This window comes from Oreochromis niloticus, linkage group LG16 (assembly GCF_001858045.2).
Source record: "Oreochromis niloticus isolate F11D_XX linkage group LG16, O_niloticus_UMD_NMBU, whole genome shotgun sequence".
NCBI classification, from domain to species: domain Eukaryota; kingdom Metazoa; phylum Chordata; class Actinopteri; order Cichliformes; family Cichlidae; genus Oreochromis; species Oreochromis niloticus.
This window is the reverse complement of record NC_031987.2, coordinates 27,703,857-27,725,880: the sequence shown is the minus strand read 5'-3', so window position 1 is coordinate 27,725,880 and position 22,024 is coordinate 27,703,857. Positions and strand designations below refer to the sequence as shown.

Below are 22,024 nucleotides of genomic sequence, written 5' to 3'. Positions count from 1 at the left end.
GAAAGAAACCTAAAGTGAGAAAGAGAAGTAGCACAGGAAGTAACTGAGATCTTGGTTAAGCTAAAACGGTGAAGCACACTCAGACGCTTCAACTCTTCAACCAGCTGGCACAGTGGAGCAGACATTTTCTGCTCAGTCTTTCTTTTTAGAGTTTGTTTTGGATCAACTGCCAGGCTGGAGGGAGGGCTCGGGTCCAGTCTGCTGAGGAAGCTTTCCTCTTCCAGGTAGGTCACCCACTAATGTCCCTTTTTTGTACTTTTACAAAAGTGCAGGTGAGGCAGCTGCACAGCACACAGCAAAGTGCCACCAAGTCATGTGTGTATATTTCAGCTGTACAAGGATACTACAGAAGTGTAGCGTTTCACTTATTTATAACCAGTTACCTCGATATTATTGGTATTAAAGTGTTTTGTCTTCTCATTATTATTAAGAGTCGAGATAAAGTGCAAGTGTGCGCACAATCGTTAACAATGAGCTTTATGTACGAGGTCAATAAAGGTCGAACGCAACAACATCAACCTTTTAAAAAGCAAAACCAAAGCGTTTGTCACACAGCTGATCTTATCTGCTTATCTCCTGACAAGCATGCTAACCAGACTGCTGAACGGGAGCCGTGAAGTCGGATTGGGTTTTTTGCATAACAGGATGAAATATTACAGAATTTTTCACAGACTGTACATCAATTTCAGCATGCACATTTGAGGTTTTCTTCACGAGGAAGTGCGAGAGTTGTGATGGGAATGATGACGAGAACATTTGAAGTGAAGTTCAGTGAAGGTTGTGTTGTCTGCCATCATGTGAGGCCACATCAAATATGCTGTGAAAAAACAAGAATGCTGCAATAGGAAACTTTGAAGCACATCTGACTAAATCATTGTGCGAGATGCACCAACAAACCAACCTAACAGAGGAGTGTTATTTCTGTGTCTAAGTCGAATCCATACTCACACAAATACAAATCTTTGCCTAACCTACAAAAGTATTGTATGTGGACCTAAGCTAGGAAGAATTTACTGTAGTAAAGTAGACACTGCCAAAAAGTGCTTTGTTGTCCACAAATACATTTATGCTCACTGAAGTGTTACTTTTTTTTAATTTCTTCATGTAGGAAGTCTCATCAGCGGAACAACAGTCCTCAACCCCAAGAGGCCAATGACATGGGGTAAGGAAGGTTTTCATCATTACATTATTTCATCATTTCTCATCTGGTTAATCAATATTCAACACTTTTGTGAAACATACAATAGAAATGAGTTGAGGGTGATTTTTTTTTTTTTTTAAGTGAAGGTTTTAGAAGAAGGAGCAGAAGAAATTTCTTTAGAGACGTTTTACCAGCCACAACAGCGAGGCTGACATTTTCACTCAGCGCGCGCGCGCGTGTGTGTGTGTGTGTGTGTGTGTGTGTGTGTGTGTGTGTGTGTGTGTGTGTCTTATGGGAAAATGTGGTTGTGGAGACACCTGCTGCAGCAGGAACACCCACCCAAAAAAGTAGTTTTGAGCTCATCTGCTCATGTTTATATCTGTATGAAGACAGATTTTGTCAACAACTGAGAGAGTTGCAATCACAAAGCTGCAGAGTGGAGGTTGAGTTTAAAAGATGAGTGTGTTCTGAGAAGTCACTCGTAGTGCAGTTTCACTGAAAGATTACTCATAACTTGTAACATATTGCCTCTCATCACATGTGTAATTAGTAACCAAGTTAGGATCTGCTTGTCTATAGTCACACTGGAAAAACATGGGAACATGTATAACAGAATTTGGGTTTTATTGTATATGTGAGGCCATGTGTTCCTATTGTTGACTGAACTAACATGTCATGTAGATGCCTTTTCACCTGAGTGTAACACCCACAGCAGGAAACCGTTTTAACAGGAGACGTAGTGCATTTTAAAAAAGTCCACTGCTTCCTCTTTTTCAGGCCACAGGACACGCACTACAAAACAGATAAGGGACTTTTGCAAATTAGGCCTTCTCCCAAGAAAAAAGCATCATTAATCAAATGTTTCAGATCTGAGATGCTTTGAGCGGTAGAGAGGGTCCGCTGAAGAAAGCAGCATTTTTACATGCTTCTAAGAGGAAGTGCCGAGAGGCAACACAATGAATATTTCTACCAATTAAAAACAGCGTAGCTGCAACCTAAAATAAACTCACCAGATGTTTAATTTGTGACCTTGTTTGCACTAGTGCACATGATAAGTTTAAAAAACCAAATCCATAATTCTGCAAATTGTTTGAATCTGAACATCACTTCGTAAAATGACAGTGAATGACAGACTTGTTCATTTACCGTGAATCCTTCCTGTGCAGGGCGAATGGAGACGACAGCGGGGCAGGTAGGCTGAGCCGCAGACTGTCTCGTCTAGGCAGCAGGCATCAATCCAGGGATCAGAGACACCTGGCTCAGCAAGAAAGACCTCCTCCTCCTCCTGTTCAACAAGGTGAGTGTCCATGGAGACACAGAACTATCGAATGTCAACATTTTGTGTTTAATAATGTTAAATCTTATCTTTTACAGTGGGCTTTTTCTGCTTAATATGTGCTTACTTTGGCTTTTCTGAGTAGATTTTGATGCTAAATCTTTCATGTTTCCACTGCAGCAGAAATCCATTATTTGTTCTTAGCTGTAGCTCAGCGTACCTGCAGCATCAGCAGGACTATCGGCTTCTCTCACCTCTCAAATTCGGTGAAATTTGTGTTTCCCCTCCATAGATGACAGGCCAGCTCCACCAGCACTTGTTGTGCCTCCTGCTCCAGCTCCAGCTCCAGCTCCAGCACCAGTTTTTGTTCTCCCACCACCCATGGAAATACCACCTAAACGCCCCGACAAATCAACAAAGCCCAAGCTTCCTCCCCGGCCCCTGTCCAAGGTCTTCAGTAGCACTGACCATGGAGAGGATGTGTTAAAGGTCTTTATTACTGTCTGAACAGCTGTTTGTTATTAAATTATTTTGAGGGTTAATTTTAACAACTAACCCATCGAATTATTTTCCCCAAAGGGCTTTGATAGTTTTCGGGGAGATGAGACGCTCTGTGATGTTGTCTTAGTTCCTGGAGATAGCAAGGAAAAGTTTCCCGTCCACAGAGTCATCATGGCTTCATCCAGCGACTACTTTAAAGCGATGTTCACAGGTTTGTTGTCCTTTCTATAGTTGAGGCACTGCACTGAGACAGAAAGCTAACAGTGACATTGTAGTCATCATAAAAGTGCAGTTTTGTAGGAAGGAGGTATGTATGTTTGTAACGCCGTGCAACAGACAAAAAAGGTTTTCTGTTTGCTTAACTCGTACTTACTCTTAAGATAGATGAAAATTAGCAAGCATCTTAAAAACCCCCAAAAGGAAGTCTGTTTAGAGATTCTGGCTCCTCTTTGCTCACAGCTTCCTTTGAGATAAGATTTTCACAGAAGATATTTACATCTGAATACATAATTAACAATTTACATAAACTTCATGTTGTGCATTGTTACATCTGTGCGTCTTGCTGACTGCACATCATGCCTGCACAAGGCAAATCTTCTAAAGCAATGCAAATACATGCTTTCTGTCTCTTTTTGATCCTTGCTTGTTCTTGTTCAGGAGGCATGAGGGAGCAGGAGATGAGAGAGATCAAGCTCCATGGGGTCACTAAGTTGGGCTTAAAGAACATTATAGACTTCATTTACACATCCAAAGTGAGCCTCGACATGGGCAATCTTCAGGACACACTGGAGGCCGCAAACTTCTTGCAGGTCATGCCAGTCCTGCGGTTTTGCAATCAGCTTCTGAGCAGTGAGGTGAGCACTTCTTCTTTCAGTTTAAGGTCACATTCGTTCAGGATTCTGCTAATTATATTCAAGTACACTGGAGGCCTAGCTTATAAGCTGCCAAATCCCTCTGATTGCTTCTTTGTCCTTCCCATCCACTCTTTCTCAGGATCAGAACATAATATGACATTGGAAGGGAGCCATAGCAACGAATGACAATGCAGTATAGAGCAAAGACTATTTACTCCAACTGTTTGACGACTCTATTTTCTGTTATGTTCATTGCAGATCACTATTGATAACTGTGTGGAAGTTGAGCGCATAGCCACAGACTTGCTTCTAGAGGACGTTCAGCAGAATATAGGTAAGTGATATGTCTGTGGATATTAAAGTACTTATGTGTGATTACCGCAGATCTTTGATTATCAGTGGTTATTATTTAATGGTTATTAAATGTTTCCAGTCATCAGCACTACCTGAAATAAGCATATCTATTCTTATATCATCCTCATTGTATGTGGCCCCTCGTTGATCAATAGAAAACTATATCTAAAACGCTAATAAACTTGGTAATTTTCATTGATTGTTGATTATCTGTATCACATCAGGTGAGTTTGTGAGTCAGAACCTCTCAGAGTTAGTGGAGTGTGGCCGCTACCTTGAGCTCTCCGAGACCAGCATGGCCAACGCTCTTTCCAGCAATTCGCTGAAAGGTTTCTCGGAACTGGAGCTCTATCATATCGCAAGAGGATGGCTGGACCACGAGCCTGCCAAACGCCGAACTTCAGTCTATGCCTTGATGCGGCACATTCGCTTCCCACTGATGAGCCCCAATGAGCTGATTCAGATCTCTCAGGATGATGAAGAAGAACGCGACTCTCTGATGCGCTCTGAGACAGCCTGTGTGAACCTCCTGCTGGAGGCCAGTAACTACCAGATGATGCCTTACATGCAGCCAGCCCTGCAAACAGAGAGGACACAGATACGGTCAGACGCAACTCATATTCTGGTCCTGGGTGGTGTAATGCGACAACAGCTGGTGGTGAGCCGGGAGTTAAGGCTGTACGATGAGAAGACCGGCCATTGGAGGGCCCTGAAGCCCATGGAGGTGCCACGCTATCAGCATGGTGTGGCTCTTCTAGGCGGCTTTCTCTTCATTGTTGGAGGTAAGAGCAGAGTACACACATAAACACACAAACAGCCAATTCAAGCCATGTGTTCATCTAACATGAGTATTTAATTTTGAATAAGCCAGCATTTTTAGTTCAAGCATCATCAAAACTAAGCATGACTAAATGATCTACACTGATATGAACAGGTTGTAATTGGCCTTTTGTTGCAATCACCAAGAAAACACTGAATCTTCTTGACTTCTCAGGTCAGAGTACTTACGACACAAAGGGCAAGACAGCCATAGACAGCGCCTACCGCTACGATCCACGATTTGACAAGTGGTTACAGATTGCTTCACTCAATGAGAAGAGGACTTTCTTCCATCTCAGTGCCCTGAATGGGAAGCTGTTTGCAGTGGGAGGAAGGAATGCATCGGGAGAAATTGGTGAGCTGTAACAAATTTCTTTTCCAGTGTGTCTGTAAGCTGATAACCTCTTTCTTTTTACCATTCAGTTCTTTTTCTACTAAAAAAGTAACGTTTGAATTGTTCAAAAGATGCTTATGGATACTCCTGCTATCACTGTTCTATTACAGCTGTCACTATTACGATTCTTTAATGCCATTTAAAAAAAAGTATATGCTGAATAAATTGCATAAACATCCCTCTGTGATGTTGCTCAGATACGGTGGAGTGCTACAATCTGAAGAAAAATGAGTGGACCTTTGTGAACAATATGGTGGAGCCCCACTATGGACATGCTGGAACAGTCCATGAAGGCCTCATGTACATTTCAGGTAAGACAGTAATTAACACTGTTAAAACATATCCTGCAGTATAAGATTATAAAGTAATTCCTAGCATTTACAGATTTTTCCAGCTTTTTTTTTTTTTTAAAACATGAGAAATAGGCTGTATTTACACCTTTAATATGACATGATAAGTCTACAATCATTAATTAACTAATCCTCTGCATTAAAATGTAAAGTAAATACAGTTAAAATTATAAAGCATACATACATAGTTTATAAAATAGTTAAAACTGCTGATTCACACACAACCAATTCACTAAAAATGAACTTAATTAATTTTACATAGATTCATTTATAATTTTGTAAAATTATGAAAGGCCGAGTGGTCACGCTGGAGGATTTCTACTGTGGCAGAAGCAAAGCTTATGAAATCAGTCTTAAATCTAATTTAAACTCTTAAAGGAGCTTCAAATACAAGTGTGTTCACTTCACCTGAAAAACACAATCCCCAATCAGACTTTTAGTCAAAACTTGGTAATAACAGCACTCTCCTGCCAATTAAAGCTCATGTCTTACAGCAATATTTAATAGTACTTATAGTGTAAAGGTAAGCTTTGTGTATTTTAACAGGAAATTGCCAAAAATGTATACATATATTTAATATTTCACCATGTTTTCAGAATCCCAGCTAGTGAAAAGGTTTGCAAAACTTTGTTTGTTTGCGCTCCTTTTATTATTTAACTGTATTCGCCTATTATTATTTGATTCAAATTATCTTCATAACTATAAATTGAGATGATTTAAAGCATTTTTTCTCATCCTGTTACATTTTCAGCTCTTGTGAATGTTCAATTTTCTCAGTTTGCAAAATTTCAACATCTGACTTACTTTTTATATCATAAATGTTACTGTTTAGTTCACTCCTGTTGTTAAAATGTAGATATATGAGAGCATGCTAGCAAACCAAATAGTGAAATGTAACGATTCAAAGCAGATTTAAAAGGTTAAACACTGTGCTGCACAGAAGAGTGTTAAATACCACTGAATGGAGTCTATTTGTCATTATGTTTGCAGTGCAAATGACAAATGACCACATAACCATTTCGAGAAGTGTTGTTTCAGTTTCATTTCAATTATAGATTTTCTATAAGAGAGAGCGATCAGTGCCATGGTCAGAGTTAGAGGAAGATTCCTCTTGTTATTAAAGAAAAAATGAGGAACTGACACTTAGGCAAGAGGTTGCAAATGAAACAGTTAGCAAGAAAGCTCTACAGAGTGACTGTCTGCAGTTGTATAACAATGATACTTGACTTCTCCCTTTTTTACTGAGAGTCATCAATAACTGGTCAAATTTGTGTTTGAACCATGCGCTTTGAATTGGTTCTTCTCAGGTTCAAATTAGCAGCCGAGCAGAATAATGACCGTACAACGACGATTATTATCTGTTTTTATATATTTTAATTTTTTGCACGTCGAGATGTTTTGTCAAAGTTTTAAAAGAGCTGTCTGGAGAGAACAAGAAAACCCACCCTGACAAGATGCATTAGATAATGCTTCAGGGCTGACCTATTTGAAACCACTTCCTGTTGAGATGCACAGTCTCATGAGCGGCTCTCACCCAGTTCTCAGGCCTGTTTCTTAGCAACCTTGGACAGGAAAACGGCTTTTAGGGTTGAGAGCAGAAACAGAGTTTCACTCGTGAATCAGGAAACCTGTAGTTGAAGTGGGCCACATCGCTTTGCAACAAAGTTCAAACCCACAGTCTTCTGAAGTTACAACATGCATCTGCATTTATAGCAGTTTGAAGACAACAGCACATACTGTACTTGGACATACCACATCGTACTTACATCGACACATCCATTCTCTTTCTACCTGAGGTTCTTTGAGTTAGACAGCATGCATGCCATCAATAAGCCCACAGTGGTAATGCATGTAATTTGGTGTACGATTACAAACCACTGCTTCAACAAAAGGTTACTGAAGTATTAAACTTTTAAACGCTAAACAAAGCATTCACCATTTCTTATAGTACAACACAGACTTTCACTGTTCACTGCAGTTCAGTTGTTCGCTTGTTGTAATTAAAATAACCTGATTTCTCAATTATTCAATTAGTAGTTAGGTGTACAAGGATATAGGGTTATTTTCCCTTATCAGGAGGGCAAGTGTTAATTTTCTGACTCTGATAAATGAATAACTAATGGATAATTTGAACTCTAAAATAAACAAGACAAACCTTCATCTAATGACAAAACAGCCGTTGCTCTGGATGACCAACACCTTGGCATTTATAAATAATAAGAAAAAGATCAAAGAAAGAACACCGGCATTGCATTCATGGTGTGAAAGGAAGGATGTTAGTCACATCTGTTTTTAATGTTCGGCCACAGGAAGCAATGTGTCCATTATCTCATACTCTCCTGCAGACGTTTACATACCTATCGATCTTATAAACAACATCTGCTATTTCACCAACTCTGTATTCTTTTTGATTAAACACATTTTAGTACATGTAAAATTTACATTAAAAAATATAACTTTAAATACTAGAAATTAGAAGTAATTAGAGATAGAAAGTAACTAGGTCACTTTACCTCAGTACTTCAATAAAGCATAAAAATTCTTGCAGTTTACTCTAGTATTTACGTTATTCTTTAACCATACTAAATTTCACAGTGCAATATTATACGACATATAATAGCTTACGACATTTATTTGAAAGTTAAGCAATGACAAACATGGATTTTTAATGTTTACTTTTCATACATATAACAAAATAAATAAATAAATAGCATGATCTGGGTTTGTTTTGCAGCCATGGGACCTGGGAAACTTGCACTAACTAGACCATGACCTCCTCTGTATATCAAAGTATTCTAGAGTCAAATGTGAGGCAGTCTATTTGTAGCTAAAGCTTGCACCACGTTGGGTCATCTAACAAGAAAATGATCCCAAGCACGCTGCAAATCTACAGCAGAGTGGCTAAAAAAGAGAAGACACAAGGTTTTGCACTGGCTCTGTCAAAGTCCAGACTATGCACAGCACTTTAAAAAAAACTGTGCGTTAACAAATACAGACAAACCTCAATGAACTGAAGCAAATGTTGTCTCTAAATGTTATCAGAGACTGATAGGGTTACAAAAAAAATAGGCTAAACTAAAGATGGTTCTAAATGCTGTTAAATCATGAGGTTTAGGTACTTTTTTACAGGATTTCATAGAGTTCTGCGGAAAAGATTTTTTTAGTATGACTGTACCAACTTGTATTAGTACAAATAATATGTAGAGTCACATCATATCAGTCAAAGGGAACATTTTACTGGACAATGAATAAGTAGGATTTTTATTGGAGTATTTTGAAGCAGTGGTATTTATGCTTTTACTTGAATTCAATATCTGTATACCAATCCTGTTCTTGTGCCAAACAGGCGGCATCACCCGTGACACCTTCCAGAAGGAGCTTTGGTGTTACGACCCGGTCGCTGACACGTGGAGTCGACGGGCCGACATGACGGAGCTCCGTGGCCTCCACTGCATGTGCACTGTGGAAGACAGACTCTATGTCATGGGCGGAAATCATTTCCGAGGCTGCAGCGACTATGACGACGTCCTGGGCTGTGAATACTACAGCCCTGACACAGACCAGTGGACGGTGGTGTCACCAATGCCTCGGGGCCAGAGCGACGTAGGTGTGACTGTGTTCAATGGGCAGATCTACGTGGTGGGAGGATATTCCTGGAACAGCAAATGCATGGTTGACATCGTGCAGCGATATGACCCAGACAAGGACGTGTGGGACAGGGTGTTCAACGTGCTGGAGCCTCTGGGGGGGATCCGTGCCTGCACAATGACAGTTCATCTGCCAGAGGGGTCAGTAGATGAGGCTCAGATACAAGATTGCCCACTTCCCACAGCTAAGAGCTCATAGCCACAGACGAGGGGGTTTCCGGCTGTTGCTGCTGTGAGACCACAAATCACATGATGAAATTTACCTGCACGCTGTGGTGAAAAGAAGGCAAAACAGGAAGTAGTGTGGGTTGCAAACACAAGTTGCATGTGCAAGCAAAGCAGGCTAGCTTACATTAGCATTCGGTAGTTTGAATACTTTACTCATACTTACAAACACTGTGCTGTTGTTTGTATCGTTTCCTGTCCTTTCATTCACTGCCAGCCATGTGGCACCCCAGCTAATCTGATGAATATGCATAATGTACATAATGCCTAAACGAAAGCTCAAACCCACCTTCCTGATCAGTTTGACTGGACATTGATTCACTGGACACTGAAGGCAAGCAAGTCAGAATTAGAGGCAAAATCATCTATTCATATAGATTACACTGAAAAATTGTATTAAGACAGAAAATCGACATTATTTCAAATGCTATTTTTGTATAGTTTGTAATTTTGTAGGCTTTTTTTGTGTATTTATTTTTTTCCATCTCTAAACCAAAAGGAATTAGCTGAATCATGACGCATGATGGATTAGCTGATTAAAACACCACAGGGTTTTGGGCAAACATTGGAAAATAAAGACGTTTTTATGGCACAGAGTCATAAGATTTCAGCTAGACTGTAGCTACAAAGATAAAATTTTGGGTGTGGAACTTCCTATTAATCAAGCCTGTATCCAACACAGACAGTCATGCTTTCACGAGGTTCGTTTCTGCTTATAAAACACTTTTAAACACAATGTAATGAGCAAAGATGTCTGTTAATGCTTTCCATTAAATTTAAGCAAAAAACCTAAAAAGACATGGAAAAGTCATTGCAGTTCACATTTCATATGTGTCTGATGTGCATTGTTTAAACATCAAATAAAAGGTTTATCTTCATGCTGCAACACAGAATCACATTATTCGCTGTACGCAAAGTCCTCTCAGCCATTAACACATCAGACTGTTGTTCCATAGATACAAAATAGCTCACACACATTCACTCTTTGGTGTTTGATGTCAGCAAATGACGATGAAACTGCCCTTGAGACTTTATCCTTCACCTCCTCAGCACACAGCTGTCTTATCGGGTGCTTTGCCAAGGTCTTCCAAATAGAGACACTACCATGCAGTACAGGAGTGTGCGTGGATGAACTGTTGCAGTTCCTTTTTATGTGCGTGTGTGTTTAAAAAGTCAGCCAAAGTTGCTCTAAGCGAGTGCTAGCGCTGCACTTCACTGTTAGCACTCGTTTTCAGTATACTGACCTAATTTTATTAAACTGTTGCAAACTTAGCGTAAAAAACAATAAAGATTCTACATCAGAATACACAACTAGCCTATGTGTAATAGGATATGACGCCAGAAACACTGTCATTGTCAGTTATAGGTCAGTTCCAAGAAAAGTATCAGCTCTATATATGATTATTGTGGTGCAACCATTAAAACCCTGTAACACCCAGGAGTTTCCACCCCGTTGACCCAGTGTACCCACTGCTGAATAAACAATGGCCGACTTTATTTAATCCATGTATATGTAAAAACAAAGTTGCCCATCGGCAGACAGATGTCACCTTGAAATGTCGACTGTTGTTTTGTTTGGCTCATGTAGCCTTGCACCTTTGTAGACAGACTTTGATACTTAATCATTGTAAGTAGAGTGCACATCTCATCTACTCGTGTTTCCCCTTAAATAATCCCTTTAAACCTCTCCTTTGAAAATCTCAATAAAGCAGGAAAACAAGTCTGAAATACACTTGTTTATATCAGTATGCTTGGATGGTAACATTAAAAAGGTTTTTTTCTAATATTCAACCATAGTAATCTAACTGAGTTTTACATAGTAGCTGAAGAAGTACTCCATAGTCTGCAGGCATAAATAGTTAGAGAAAAATGTTAGCTAGCAGCCAATCAAGCAGTAAAGCCAGCGTGGAAGTGCCTAAAACTGCATTTCTTAAAATGGCCACTAGAAGTTAGCTGAAAGTGACTTAATCCAAATTGACATCCTCCAGAATTAAACTGTGAGGTCAGTGCTGAACATAGACAGTATAAAAGATAGATGTAGCTTCCAAGTCTGAAAAGTGAAGCAAGCATAGAAGTTGTATTGAAGTCCAGGAAAATCGACCTCGGTTTGCTCTCTCTGTGATCTCAGCAAACACTTATCTGATGACTTTCTAGCCTTGACTGCTAGATTCAGATCATACTGAACAGAAAATCATAGTCATTCTTATGGTCAGAAAGCATGGTTAGCCATGGTTCTCATTAACTAACTTCTCAGTCACAGGTTGTTTCCTAGTAACTGTGTGGTTTCCCAGTCAGATCTTTCTTGCACAGCTCTCGTAAGGTCCAATCACAGTATTTCAGCTTGAAAACGTGACTTTCATTGGACCATTACAGCACCTTGGTTATTTCTTTTTCAGTTATTCTGTTTCAGGTATTTGCTGTTGTGCTGGGGATTGCATGACCTAATTTCAGCGAAGCTTTAGCTGTCACACAGATGGCCCCGCATTTGACTCTAGAATACAGTGGTGCACAGCCCCGTGGTTGCAAAACAAGCACAATCATCACACCACCACCATGCTTGACATTTGATATGAGGTGTTTGTGCTCCTCAGGGACCAAGCAGTAAGGCATAGAGGACACAGGTGTTTAAATTAAAAAAATGGGGTTTTATTGACACAAAAATATGAAAGATAATTAACAAAACCAAAAACTTGGCCAATAAAAAGGTCAACTCAATAAACTAAATTCAAAATAGCAACTAGCAAAACCTCAGACACAAGGGGAAAACAAAATGCATGCCATATAACCAACTAACACAAGACAATTAAACTCCAAACACCCCCCCAGGCAATGAAGCGTGTGGTTTGGTCCAATAAGGCTGTCAGCAGTACTTCAGACCCCCAGCCCTTTGCCACACCTTTTGCCAACCAGGAAGGAGAATCCAAACCCCCAGGTAAACTCAAACAAAGAAAGATTTATTAATATATCATAAAACAGAAATTTAAACATTTTAAGGTGTGATGGAAAAAGTCAACTAATTTAATAAAGAAACAGTATATTGGACAATAAGTAAAATATATTTAAAGTATTGACTGCAAAGTAAACTAAAGTAAAGCAAACTAGTGGTGAGGTGTGGATCTTACCATGTGTGACTTGACATCACAGTGCTATTAAAGACTGAACAATACCAGTTCAGTATTTTGCTGTAATTGCACTACCATGAATTTAATATTGACCATGCTATCGGATGCCTTTGTGTGTATGTTCCTCCGTAGTACAGTGTAATTAAAAGTTTGGAGATAATGAAGGAACATGTGAGTATTGTAGGCGCGCCCTTAAATACAATAAAAGACACACAAAATGTATTACCAAAGAGCTGAAAGCCACAGTGGAATGTAACAAAGTCAAAATATTGAAGTGCTATGCAGCAGGTAAATAGGTTATTTGACAGAGGAAGTCTCACTTCATGATCTTTTATTTAACTAGTACATTTCAGTGCAAAAAACCTGTTTGTGTTTTGTTAGATACTAGATTACTCAGCAGTAGTTCTTCTGTACTTTAATGGGATTTTAAACACTTTACTTGTAATAGAGTTTTTTATTCTGATTCTGTGTTTGTTGAGTGCTTCTTAGGCCGGGGTACGTGCCTTTCCATGTAGAATTGTTCATTTTGTGAAAGCAGAAAGCAGCAAAGAACCCTCAGCTTCTGCTTTGTTTCCCTCCATGTCGCATGCTGAGTCTCCCTGCCTCTTCTAATGCAATGCTTCTTCTAATTAAGCAAAAGATTACATTTCCCAAAAGCAAATGTCCTTGGCATACGGCGTAAGCACTTGCAGCCGCTTTTTTGTCCAGCCCCAGAAAGCATCACATTCCATCCTGGAGTAGCTGAGCCCATCCCCTTTTTCAATACTGCCTTGGAGAAAAGAAGTTTTGGTTTTTTTCTAGTAACTTTCTGGGCTTACAAAAAGGGCTGAGGTGGAGAGAACAGAAGGTGCTGTCCGTCCCTCACAGACAGATCGCGAAACATCCGACACCAAATCTGTATTCGGGTTTTTCTTCATTTTTAGCCGCTGTTTTTGAGAAAGGCTCTGCATCAGAGAGAAAACAACTGCTTTTTGACTGTTCACGAGCCTTTATTTTATACAAAGAGACCTGCAATGTCTCTGCGAGGTGATGTGTGCGTGGTGACGGGGGCCTGTGGATTCTTGGGAAAGAGGCTGGTGAGGCTGCTGCTGGAAGAAGAGAAAATGGCTGAGATTCGACTTCTGGACAAACAGATACAGCTGCAGTTTTTGCAGAGTTTGGAGGGTAAACTCTTCTGCTCTACGTATCATCCCTTTTTCCAGGTTAAAATTCATGAATTGATATGAAATGGGCAGGAGTAGATTTGTCTTATATATATTCCTTTACTGACATAATCTAAGAATAATACCAATATAAAGATTTGAGAATTCAGCTTTTCCGACTTCCTCAATTAAAAGCTGTAATGTAAATGTGTTTTTAATGTCTCCAATACAGTAGATTGAGAGACAAATATTTGCTTTAGCTTAAACTAAATAACTTGTGTCTTGCTGCTTTGTCTCGGTGGCTCGTTTGTTTTGTGTCAGACTGCAAAGGTGAGACAAAGCTGCGAGCTTTCGAAGGGGACATGAGGGACAGTGATTTCCTGATCAAATGCTGCCGCGGGGCATCGATCGTCTTCCACATCGCATCCATCATTGACATCAAAGACTCAGTGGAGTACAGTGAGATTTACGGGGTGAATGTCAAAGGTAAGGCTGTCACAAATCCACTGAAGGCTTACCTAATTTATGTGACTTCATTAATTTATTAATAGATACATTTATCATATCACATACATAAAAGCAGAAGCAGAATTGTTTACGGGCGATTGTTTTTGTTTTTTGTACCACTGACATTTAAAACTACTTTCATTACTTGTGTTAACTGGCCTTTGATCTGCTTTCACTATTACAGCCCAGTACTTACTTCTACTTCCTCCAGTTCACACTTACCTTACACCCCTTAAAGCACTTGCATGTCATATGAATATTCCTGCTACTTTATTTTAGTTAAACCTACCTTACAAATACCAAGTTAATAACTGCATTTTAAATACTGTTCACCAGCGAAACAAATGACATATTTTTCCTTCCTGTAGTGCACCTAAAGTACTGTGCAACAGTGTTGAGCCGTTCCTCATTTCTTTAGATTGTATATAGTTTATATAGAAATTTATTAAAATACAGCATATGAGGCAAAAACAGCCTGTGCAATTCTAACAAGCATAGGTATGCTTTTACAGCATCAGCAGTGTGTTTCAGATCACTGTCACATTGCACTGAAATATTTTCAGTGCAGTTTTTGGTCGTTTATTACTAGTAATAATTTGGCAAAGCTCTCCCTTTTTTCCCTGTTCCTTGCCTTAAAAATGCCATATTTCCATTGAAACCATTTCTGATGAAGCAACTCTGATGATGCTTCATATTCCTTCAGGACCTGAATTTCAGATCCTGTTCGTGGTGTCGTTTTTTAGGCATGACACTTCTTCTTTTGCCAAACCGCACATCATACTGAGATATAGCTAACAGCTCTTTAAAAATTCACGTTGATGGTCTGAAAATATAAATTATTCCTATCAAACTGTGTTATCTTTGGCATTTGCTGTAGATTCAACGAAAGAAATGGGAACGTGTGAAGGACTGCTAGTAACAAAGTGCCTAAAAACACATTTTAAAATTGGTTCTTTGCTAAGTTGTGTGTTATGTCTAGATGCAATACTGGACCATCAATTGAGTTACAGTTGTGGTCAGAAGTTGACATACAAGAGGTTAATAGGCTTTGGCCTTGTCAACTTAAAAGCCATTGTGAAACCTTCAGGACCAGTTATTAAAATTGAGTATATATAAATATATATATATATATATATATATATATATATATTAAAGATTTTGCTGTACAATCATTCCTCTGTGGAAAAAAGAAGAGTTTAAATAAATAACTAAAACCTCAAAATTACCATAATATTCATGTCCATGATGAGTGGATATAAGCTCCTAACCATAACTGTAGGTGTCTTTTTTATACTTGAGTGATTCACAGGGTGGTGCGGTGGTTAGTATGTCTGAAGTTTGTATTTTCTCCCCATGTCTGCGTGGGTTCTCCAGCTTCCTCCCACAGTCCAAAGACATGCATGGGTTTAGGCTAACTGACTGTGTGAATAGTTGCAAACATGTTTTTATCTGTGCGTTAGCCTTGCGACAGACTTGTTTGGGGTGTACCTTACCCACCCACCTGTGACCCTGATTTGAATAAGTGGAAAAAGGTCACTAGGGGGAGCACATTTTCCACTGACTATTTTATTCATCAAGATCCAGTGTGTGATTCAAGTGTTCATTTTGGTTTTTACCATGTTCAGCACCACAGCACAAGCGCCAGGTTTCATTACATATAATGTATCTTAAAGCAGATCCATAGAAAAACTGGCAACCTGACACGAGAATAACCTAAACAGATAAAACAGCAGTTAAATAATGAAGGGTAAAATGCATAATCAGAGATGACATAATATATGTGCACACAATAATTTACACTTTAAACTTATGTTTCTACCAGCTACTGCAATTTCTTTTGATGTTTCCATTTGAACTTTATTCAGTTTGTCACTCGGCACATGTACTGAAGACCAGCTTCCTGTTACACAAAGGCTTTTTAAAACTTATAAATATTTCTGTTATGATTTGGCAGCAACTTTTCTAGTATAAAGGAATACATGAATGCATTAATTAATTGCCCAATTCAGAATTAATCTCTTTGTCTTCTTTGTATTCTCTTGTTGCTCTGATAGCATAAAAGTTTTGTGCTCCTCTGAGATATGCAGTGTTTATTGTTAGTTATATTAACTCAGCAGCATCTTTGCTTCGTAGGAACGCAGCTGCTTTTGGAGGCATGTATTCAGGAGAACGTGGCGTCCTTCATATACACCAGCACCATTGAAGTGATAGGGCCAAACTCTAAGGGAGAACCCATAATCAATGGCAGTGAGGACACCGTCTATGACATCACTTTGGACATCAACTACAGGAAGACCAAAAGTGAGGCTGAGGAGAAAACCCTGAAGACTGACGGTGAGGTGCTCCAGAACGGAGGCCAGCTAGCCACCTGTGCACTCAGACCAGCGTATATCTATGGAGAGGGCTGCCGCTTCCTCCTAGGCCACATGGCCGATGGGATAAAAAACCGAAACGTTCTGCTTCGCATGTCGCTCCCCGAGGCCCTTGTGAAGCCTGTCTATGTGGGCAACGTGGCCGCCGCTCATCTCCAAGCAGCCCGCAGCCTCAAAGATCCGCAGAAAAGAAATGCTGTTGGAGGGAAGTTTTACTTCGTTTCTGATGACACACCACCTGTGAGTTATTCAGACTTCAACCACGCCGTGATGTCTCCTCTGGGTTTCAGTATTCAAGAGAAACCCATGATGCCACTCACCCTCTTCTACTTACTAACTTTCCTTATGGAGACAGTAGCCTGGATCCTACGGCCTTTCATACGCATCGTCCCGCCACTGAACCGTCAGCTCCTCACCATGTTGAACACGCCGTTCAGTTTTTCCTATGAGAAAGCCAAGAGGGATCTGGGATATGTCCCCAAATACAGCTGGGAGGAAGCACGCAAACGCACCACTGAATGGCTCGCCTCCCAGTTGCCAGCAGAGAGAGAAAGAATCTTGTCTAAATAGATGAAAAATAACCCAAAGTCATTAGCACTATATTAATACTTTTTTTTGTGAAACAGTTAAACATATAGACATAATTTGAAATTAACCATGGAATTGTGAAGTCCTGTTTTTAAGGCTTAACTTTCTAAGATAAGATAATAAACGTCATTAACCCACATGGGAAGTTTGATAAAGAGTGCTACACATACCTGCATTCACAGAAAACAGGGTTAAGTGCTAACCTTTGAACTAACACTAGCAAGCATATTAACGAGAGTCTAGGGGGACTGACATACTAGAGCCAGCCTCAAGTGAGCATTAACGAAACTACAGCTTTAGCATTGCCACATTGGCTTCAAGCTTTAATACCTGCAACATATACACCAAACACCACTAGCTACAGTAACAATGTTTCTGTTGTGTTTTGTTTCCATTCTTGCAATGTGTGATTTTTTTACACAAATAACACAGATTTATAGTTTTCCTGTGACAGTAAGCAGAAATGTACAGCATGTACAGCATGTAAAAACAGAGCATGAGTGTTGACATTTCTTTCAAATGGCATGTTTGTGAAAGTTTTTCAAAGTGCACTATGTGCTCATAGATAAGTGCTCAATAAAAAAACCACTGCATGACCTGCTGTTTCTGTCGTACGCATACTAATAAAGTGTTTGTGAGGAAAAAAAATCCCATTCTCATTGTATTTTTACTGATGTTTTATACATTCATTTATTCTGAGCTCATCATCTTGAACTTGAGTGACATTGCAAACTGTGCCATTTGATAAAAAATGAACTCACCATAACTACAGTGAGTGGAGAGTCCACGTTGCACATATGGCTTTAAATCACATTAACACAAAGAAAATGCAAAGGATTACATTTGTGCGTGCATGAATGTATGTGTGTATCAGTGTTACTAGTGTGACATACGGTCACACTGTGGAAACCTGCCTCTCTTTTTAACAACAAAAAGCAACTCCTCACGGTGTAAGTCATTCAGTTTGTGGTCAAAACTTGGATTAAGTATAGGTTAGGTTTCCAGGAAATGAATGTTGTCATAGAGTCTGAATAGTGTGTGATGGACTCACATTAATGGCTTTATTATGTAAAAAAAAGACTCAAAAATCAGTCTGTTGATTACTGATTTCCAGATTTCTCCGGTCACTGTCAGATGTCCTCGCTCTCTCAAGCAGAACCACACAAACCCACCTACGGATTGAAGGTCTCGCTCTCTCTCAAACGCAAACAAACACACACACACACAAACTAGTGGGCAGCCAGGCCAGAGTCCAGCCTTTTAAACAAACAGCCATTGAATACAAATGAGGTCATGGATTCACCACCAGGCAAAGACTTTCAACCAGTTTTCCACAGCAAACCCTGACTGGGAGAAGAAGAAAAAAAAGAAAACTCGCCCACTAAATGAATCCAATGAAGAAAGGGAAAATGACACCGAGAGGTTTGTTGTGGATACGTTCAGTTTAAAAGTGGAACGTTAGAGGAAAAGAAACAGTGAACCCGGGTCTTTATATTCTGGACTAATTTGGCCTGTTTTATATGGATTCCAGCATTGCTTCACCCCTGATGTTTGCCAGATAAACTCTGAGTTTCTGTTTCAGTGTTACAGCACTGCACAGAGCTGGGATTTAGTCAAGCCAAAAGCTGATCACCAATCTAGGAGCTAAAGAGAGCCGCTGAGCACCACTAAGCACTAACAAGCTCCTGGCAGCCACTTTCAACATTCACTTCACTGACACCACAGAAATGCTTTGGGAGCGCAAAACCTTCTTCTTCTGTGTTTTGTCGATCTACATCACATCACTGGTGGTGGGTAAGTACTGTGCCAATAAAGGAGATTTGCTCTGCTGCATCATTTTCCATACAGTTAGTCCAAATATGTATGCAAAGAGGGTTGAAAGACGGAACAGGGACTGTGTTACGTGAGTTTTTGTCGCAAGTCAATGATTACGTAACACATAGCACCATATATACAAATGAGGAACTTGTCCTCTACAGTAAAGTGGGATTCTTTTTTCTGCTATCTGCCTTCCAACTGTCTTTGTAAGAATCAAAGACGAAAATGCTCATTTCACATTTTACTGATAATACTTAATGTATTACCAGTAAAATCTCCTAAAGATGGCTGTCAAAAGTGAAGCTATTGTCCTAGCAGAAAAATGCCTGAAGTGACCAATATAGTATTATGGCTGACATTATTAGATTGTTAATCATCTGATCATTAAATATGCATAGACCTATAAAACTTGTCAAGAAGTCCCAATTAGGCACTGCTTTATAGTAAAAGGTCACAAGCTTGAAAGACTGAGAAATGTTGGTTTAATGTGTGTTGTAAATTACTGGTGACGTTAGCGGTCAGATAAACGCAGTAGAGTAAAATTTTAAATAATTACTTCCAAATATAGTAAAGCCAAAGTCTTAAAGCTGCACAGGACTGCCACACTAATTGTTATGTTTGAGGTAAAGGGGAAAACTATTGGTTTTCCAGTTTTGAAAAGGTTAGGATGCTGTGCAACATGTAAATAAAAACACAATCCAATCATTTGTGAATCACATGAACCCACATTTCACAATAACATCAAATGTTTAAACTGAGATAAATCATTTACTAATCAAAAATTGACATTCTTTTTGAAAAACATGGACTCTTCCTTCCATGAAGAGGAAAGGGACCGTCCAACTTGTCATCAGTGTTTAGCTCAAAAACCTGCAAGTCTGATGGTAGAGGGGTGCATTAGTGTCTGTGGAACTGGCAGCACATGCACCCATCCATGCTGTGCATATTTTAGCAAGTCAATGGTAAAACACATACTGCATCTATTACAACAGCATGGCTTTGTAGTAGAAGAGTGGTAATCACAATGCTGTCAAATACAAAACTCGAACGTTTTATTTCATGATACAGTGAGGCTAAAACAACAACTACATAGTATGTACTATGCCCTTCTACTTCTACCAGCTTCAGATGAAAGGCAGCAAGATCATCACTGTGCTGATCTCAACAACATCACATGGCGGGAGTACCAGCAGCAAAGAGTCAGAGTGAATGTCCAGTATCTGCTGCTGACCAGGAAAAACATGGACTGTCCACAAGCATTCAATGAGATGTCCCTCACCATGGAGAACTCCTACTTCAACCCCTTGCGTCCTACAAAGGTGATCATCCACGGGTACAGGTGAGATCCTTTAGTTTCAGAGTATGAGCCTCTGAATCTTTAAATGAAACAAATTTAATAGTGTTGGACGGATCAGTGCTATTGCTATTCTGTGCACCAGTTATGTTAGAGTAACAGCCACAGTTGATGTTTTTCATTCATTGTTACTCAAACGTGATAAATGGTTTATTTCAACTGAAGTGTTGCCAAGCGTAATGACTTGCTCTGCTCAATATAAAAAGACATTTAAACTCTCTCCTTGGAAGATTTAATAGGCAAAAGTAATGGAGAGTCTATGCTTATTTAATGGGGGGTTTTTATTATACATTTTGAGTTGTATTAACAAAAAGAGTGTTAACTTATTTACATTTAACTTAACCACAAGTATTACCAACTAAAAATATCTAGACTTTATGAGAACTTTAATCAAATTTGTTCAGTATTGACACTAAGTTTAAGCTCACCAGTTTAGTGTAAGTAGTGTAGCATATAAAGAGAATTTAGTAGTTATTAACTAGACTTTTAATATTAATATACTATTAATGGCCTTCTGACCGCAACCCATCCTTGCAGGGCCCGGGGGACTAAGCCCTCCTGGATGAAGAAGTTAGGCCAGGCGCTTTTAAGCTCTCAAGATGTGAATGTGGTGGTGGTGGACTGGGTCCGCAGTGCGTCCTTTGCCTACAACCTGGTGGTAGAGATCTACAGAGAGGTGGCCATACAGATTTCTGTCCTCATCAATCAGCTGGAGGTGCGAAGCTGTTCAAATGCTCGTTAGCCACAATATGACGCTGAGCAATGTAAATGTAATTCAGGCACAATTAATTTTACTCTTTACAGAAGTATTTTCTAGATATTATGTAGTCTATGAAAAAAAGTCTGCAAGAGTTATTTTTTTCATTCTACAAATGACAAAAATATGTTCGTGGTTGCTTATATTGAATACAGAGTCTATTCTTGCGATTGTCTTCTCCAACAGAATCATGGCTGCAGACTCGAATCCTTCCACTTTATCGGGGTCAGTCTCGGGGCACATGTCGCTGGTTTTGTGGGAACTTTGTTCGAAGGGAAAATCGGAAGAATCACAGGTGAGTTCAGACACGTTACATACATATTATCTCTTGCAATGTAAAACTGAATTGGAAACACTGCTGCACACTTAAAAAGTCATTACACATGTGCTCCACCTCAGAATAATCCTCCTTATGGTGGAAATAAAAGGTTTAGGTTGCTGGTAGTCTGGTATTAGGTTTACAGAAATAAAGAGACAACAGGAGTGAAGACAGTGAAGGTTTTCACATCACAGGCTCTCACAGATCTCAGTGTGACCCTGAAAAATTAGCAGGGCTCTTCAAAGAACAACAGCACATTGAAAAGAGACACTGTGAAGTTTTTTGACAAGGCTCAGTCCCTTTCAGCAGAGCACCACCAGCACAATACACCACTGTTCAGTTGCTAATATCAGGTCTTTTTGTCTGATGACACAGACTTGTGCGGGGTTAAATCAGAGGCTTCACTGATCCTGACAAGGATAAAATTTGAAAACGACAACAAGCTGATAAGTAAAGAAATTCAAAAGCTTTTTCTAAATGTTCC

At 39.5% G+C, this 22,024-nt stretch overlaps 3 protein-coding genes across 4 annotated transcripts in view; all 3 read left to right on the top strand.

Annotated features, from left to right (window-relative positions):
* The first annotated feature begins 44 nt into the window (after positions 1 to 44).
* On the top strand, positions 45 to 10,439 carry si:rp71-68n21.9 (kelch-like protein 9). The gene is made up of 11 exons (XM_005475335.4): positions 45 to 224; positions 1,109 to 1,162; positions 2,308 to 2,438; positions 2,710 to 2,906; positions 2,997 to 3,129; positions 3,576 to 3,772; positions 4,031 to 4,106; positions 4,351 to 4,908; positions 5,121 to 5,300; positions 5,537 to 5,650; positions 9,036 to 10,439. Exons 2-11 carry the CDS (start codon positions 1,158 to 1,160, stop codon positions 9,533 to 9,535), a joined length of 2,091 nt encoding a protein of 696 aa, XP_005475392.1. The 5' UTR covers positions 45 to 224; positions 1,109 to 1,157; the 3' UTR covers positions 9,536 to 10,439.
* Positions 10,440 to 13,641: 3,202 nt separating this feature from the next.
* Positions 13,642 to 17,888, top strand: hsd3b1 (hydroxy-delta-5-steroid dehydrogenase, 3 beta- and steroid delta-isomerase 1). Its single transcript, NM_001279509.1, is given in 3 exon segments — positions 13,642 to 13,847; positions 14,147 to 14,311; positions 16,466 to 17,888. Coding segments are annotated over 3 exon segments (1,125 nt in total). The 5' UTR covers positions 13,642 to 13,696; the 3' UTR covers positions 17,275 to 17,888.
* Positions 17,889 to 18,563: 675 nt separating this feature from the next.
* Positions 18,564 to 22,024, top strand: part of pla1a (phospholipase A1 member A) — a 13,788-nt gene continuing 10,327 nt past the window's right edge. The window contains exons 1-4 of one of the 2 annotated variants that reach the window (XM_013264977.3): positions 18,564 to 19,086; positions 20,233 to 20,449; positions 21,002 to 21,179; positions 21,408 to 21,516. In XM_013264977.3, coding sequence (XP_013120431.1) covers positions 19,020 to 19,086; positions 20,233 to 20,449; positions 21,002 to 21,179; positions 21,408 to 21,516 — 571 coding nt within the window. In that variant the 5' untranslated portion in view covers positions 18,564 to 19,019. The remainder of the gene's footprint in view (positions 19,087 to 20,232; positions 20,450 to 21,001; positions 21,180 to 21,407; positions 21,517 to 22,024) is intronic. The other variant, XM_003456601.5, reaches the window with a different exon arrangement.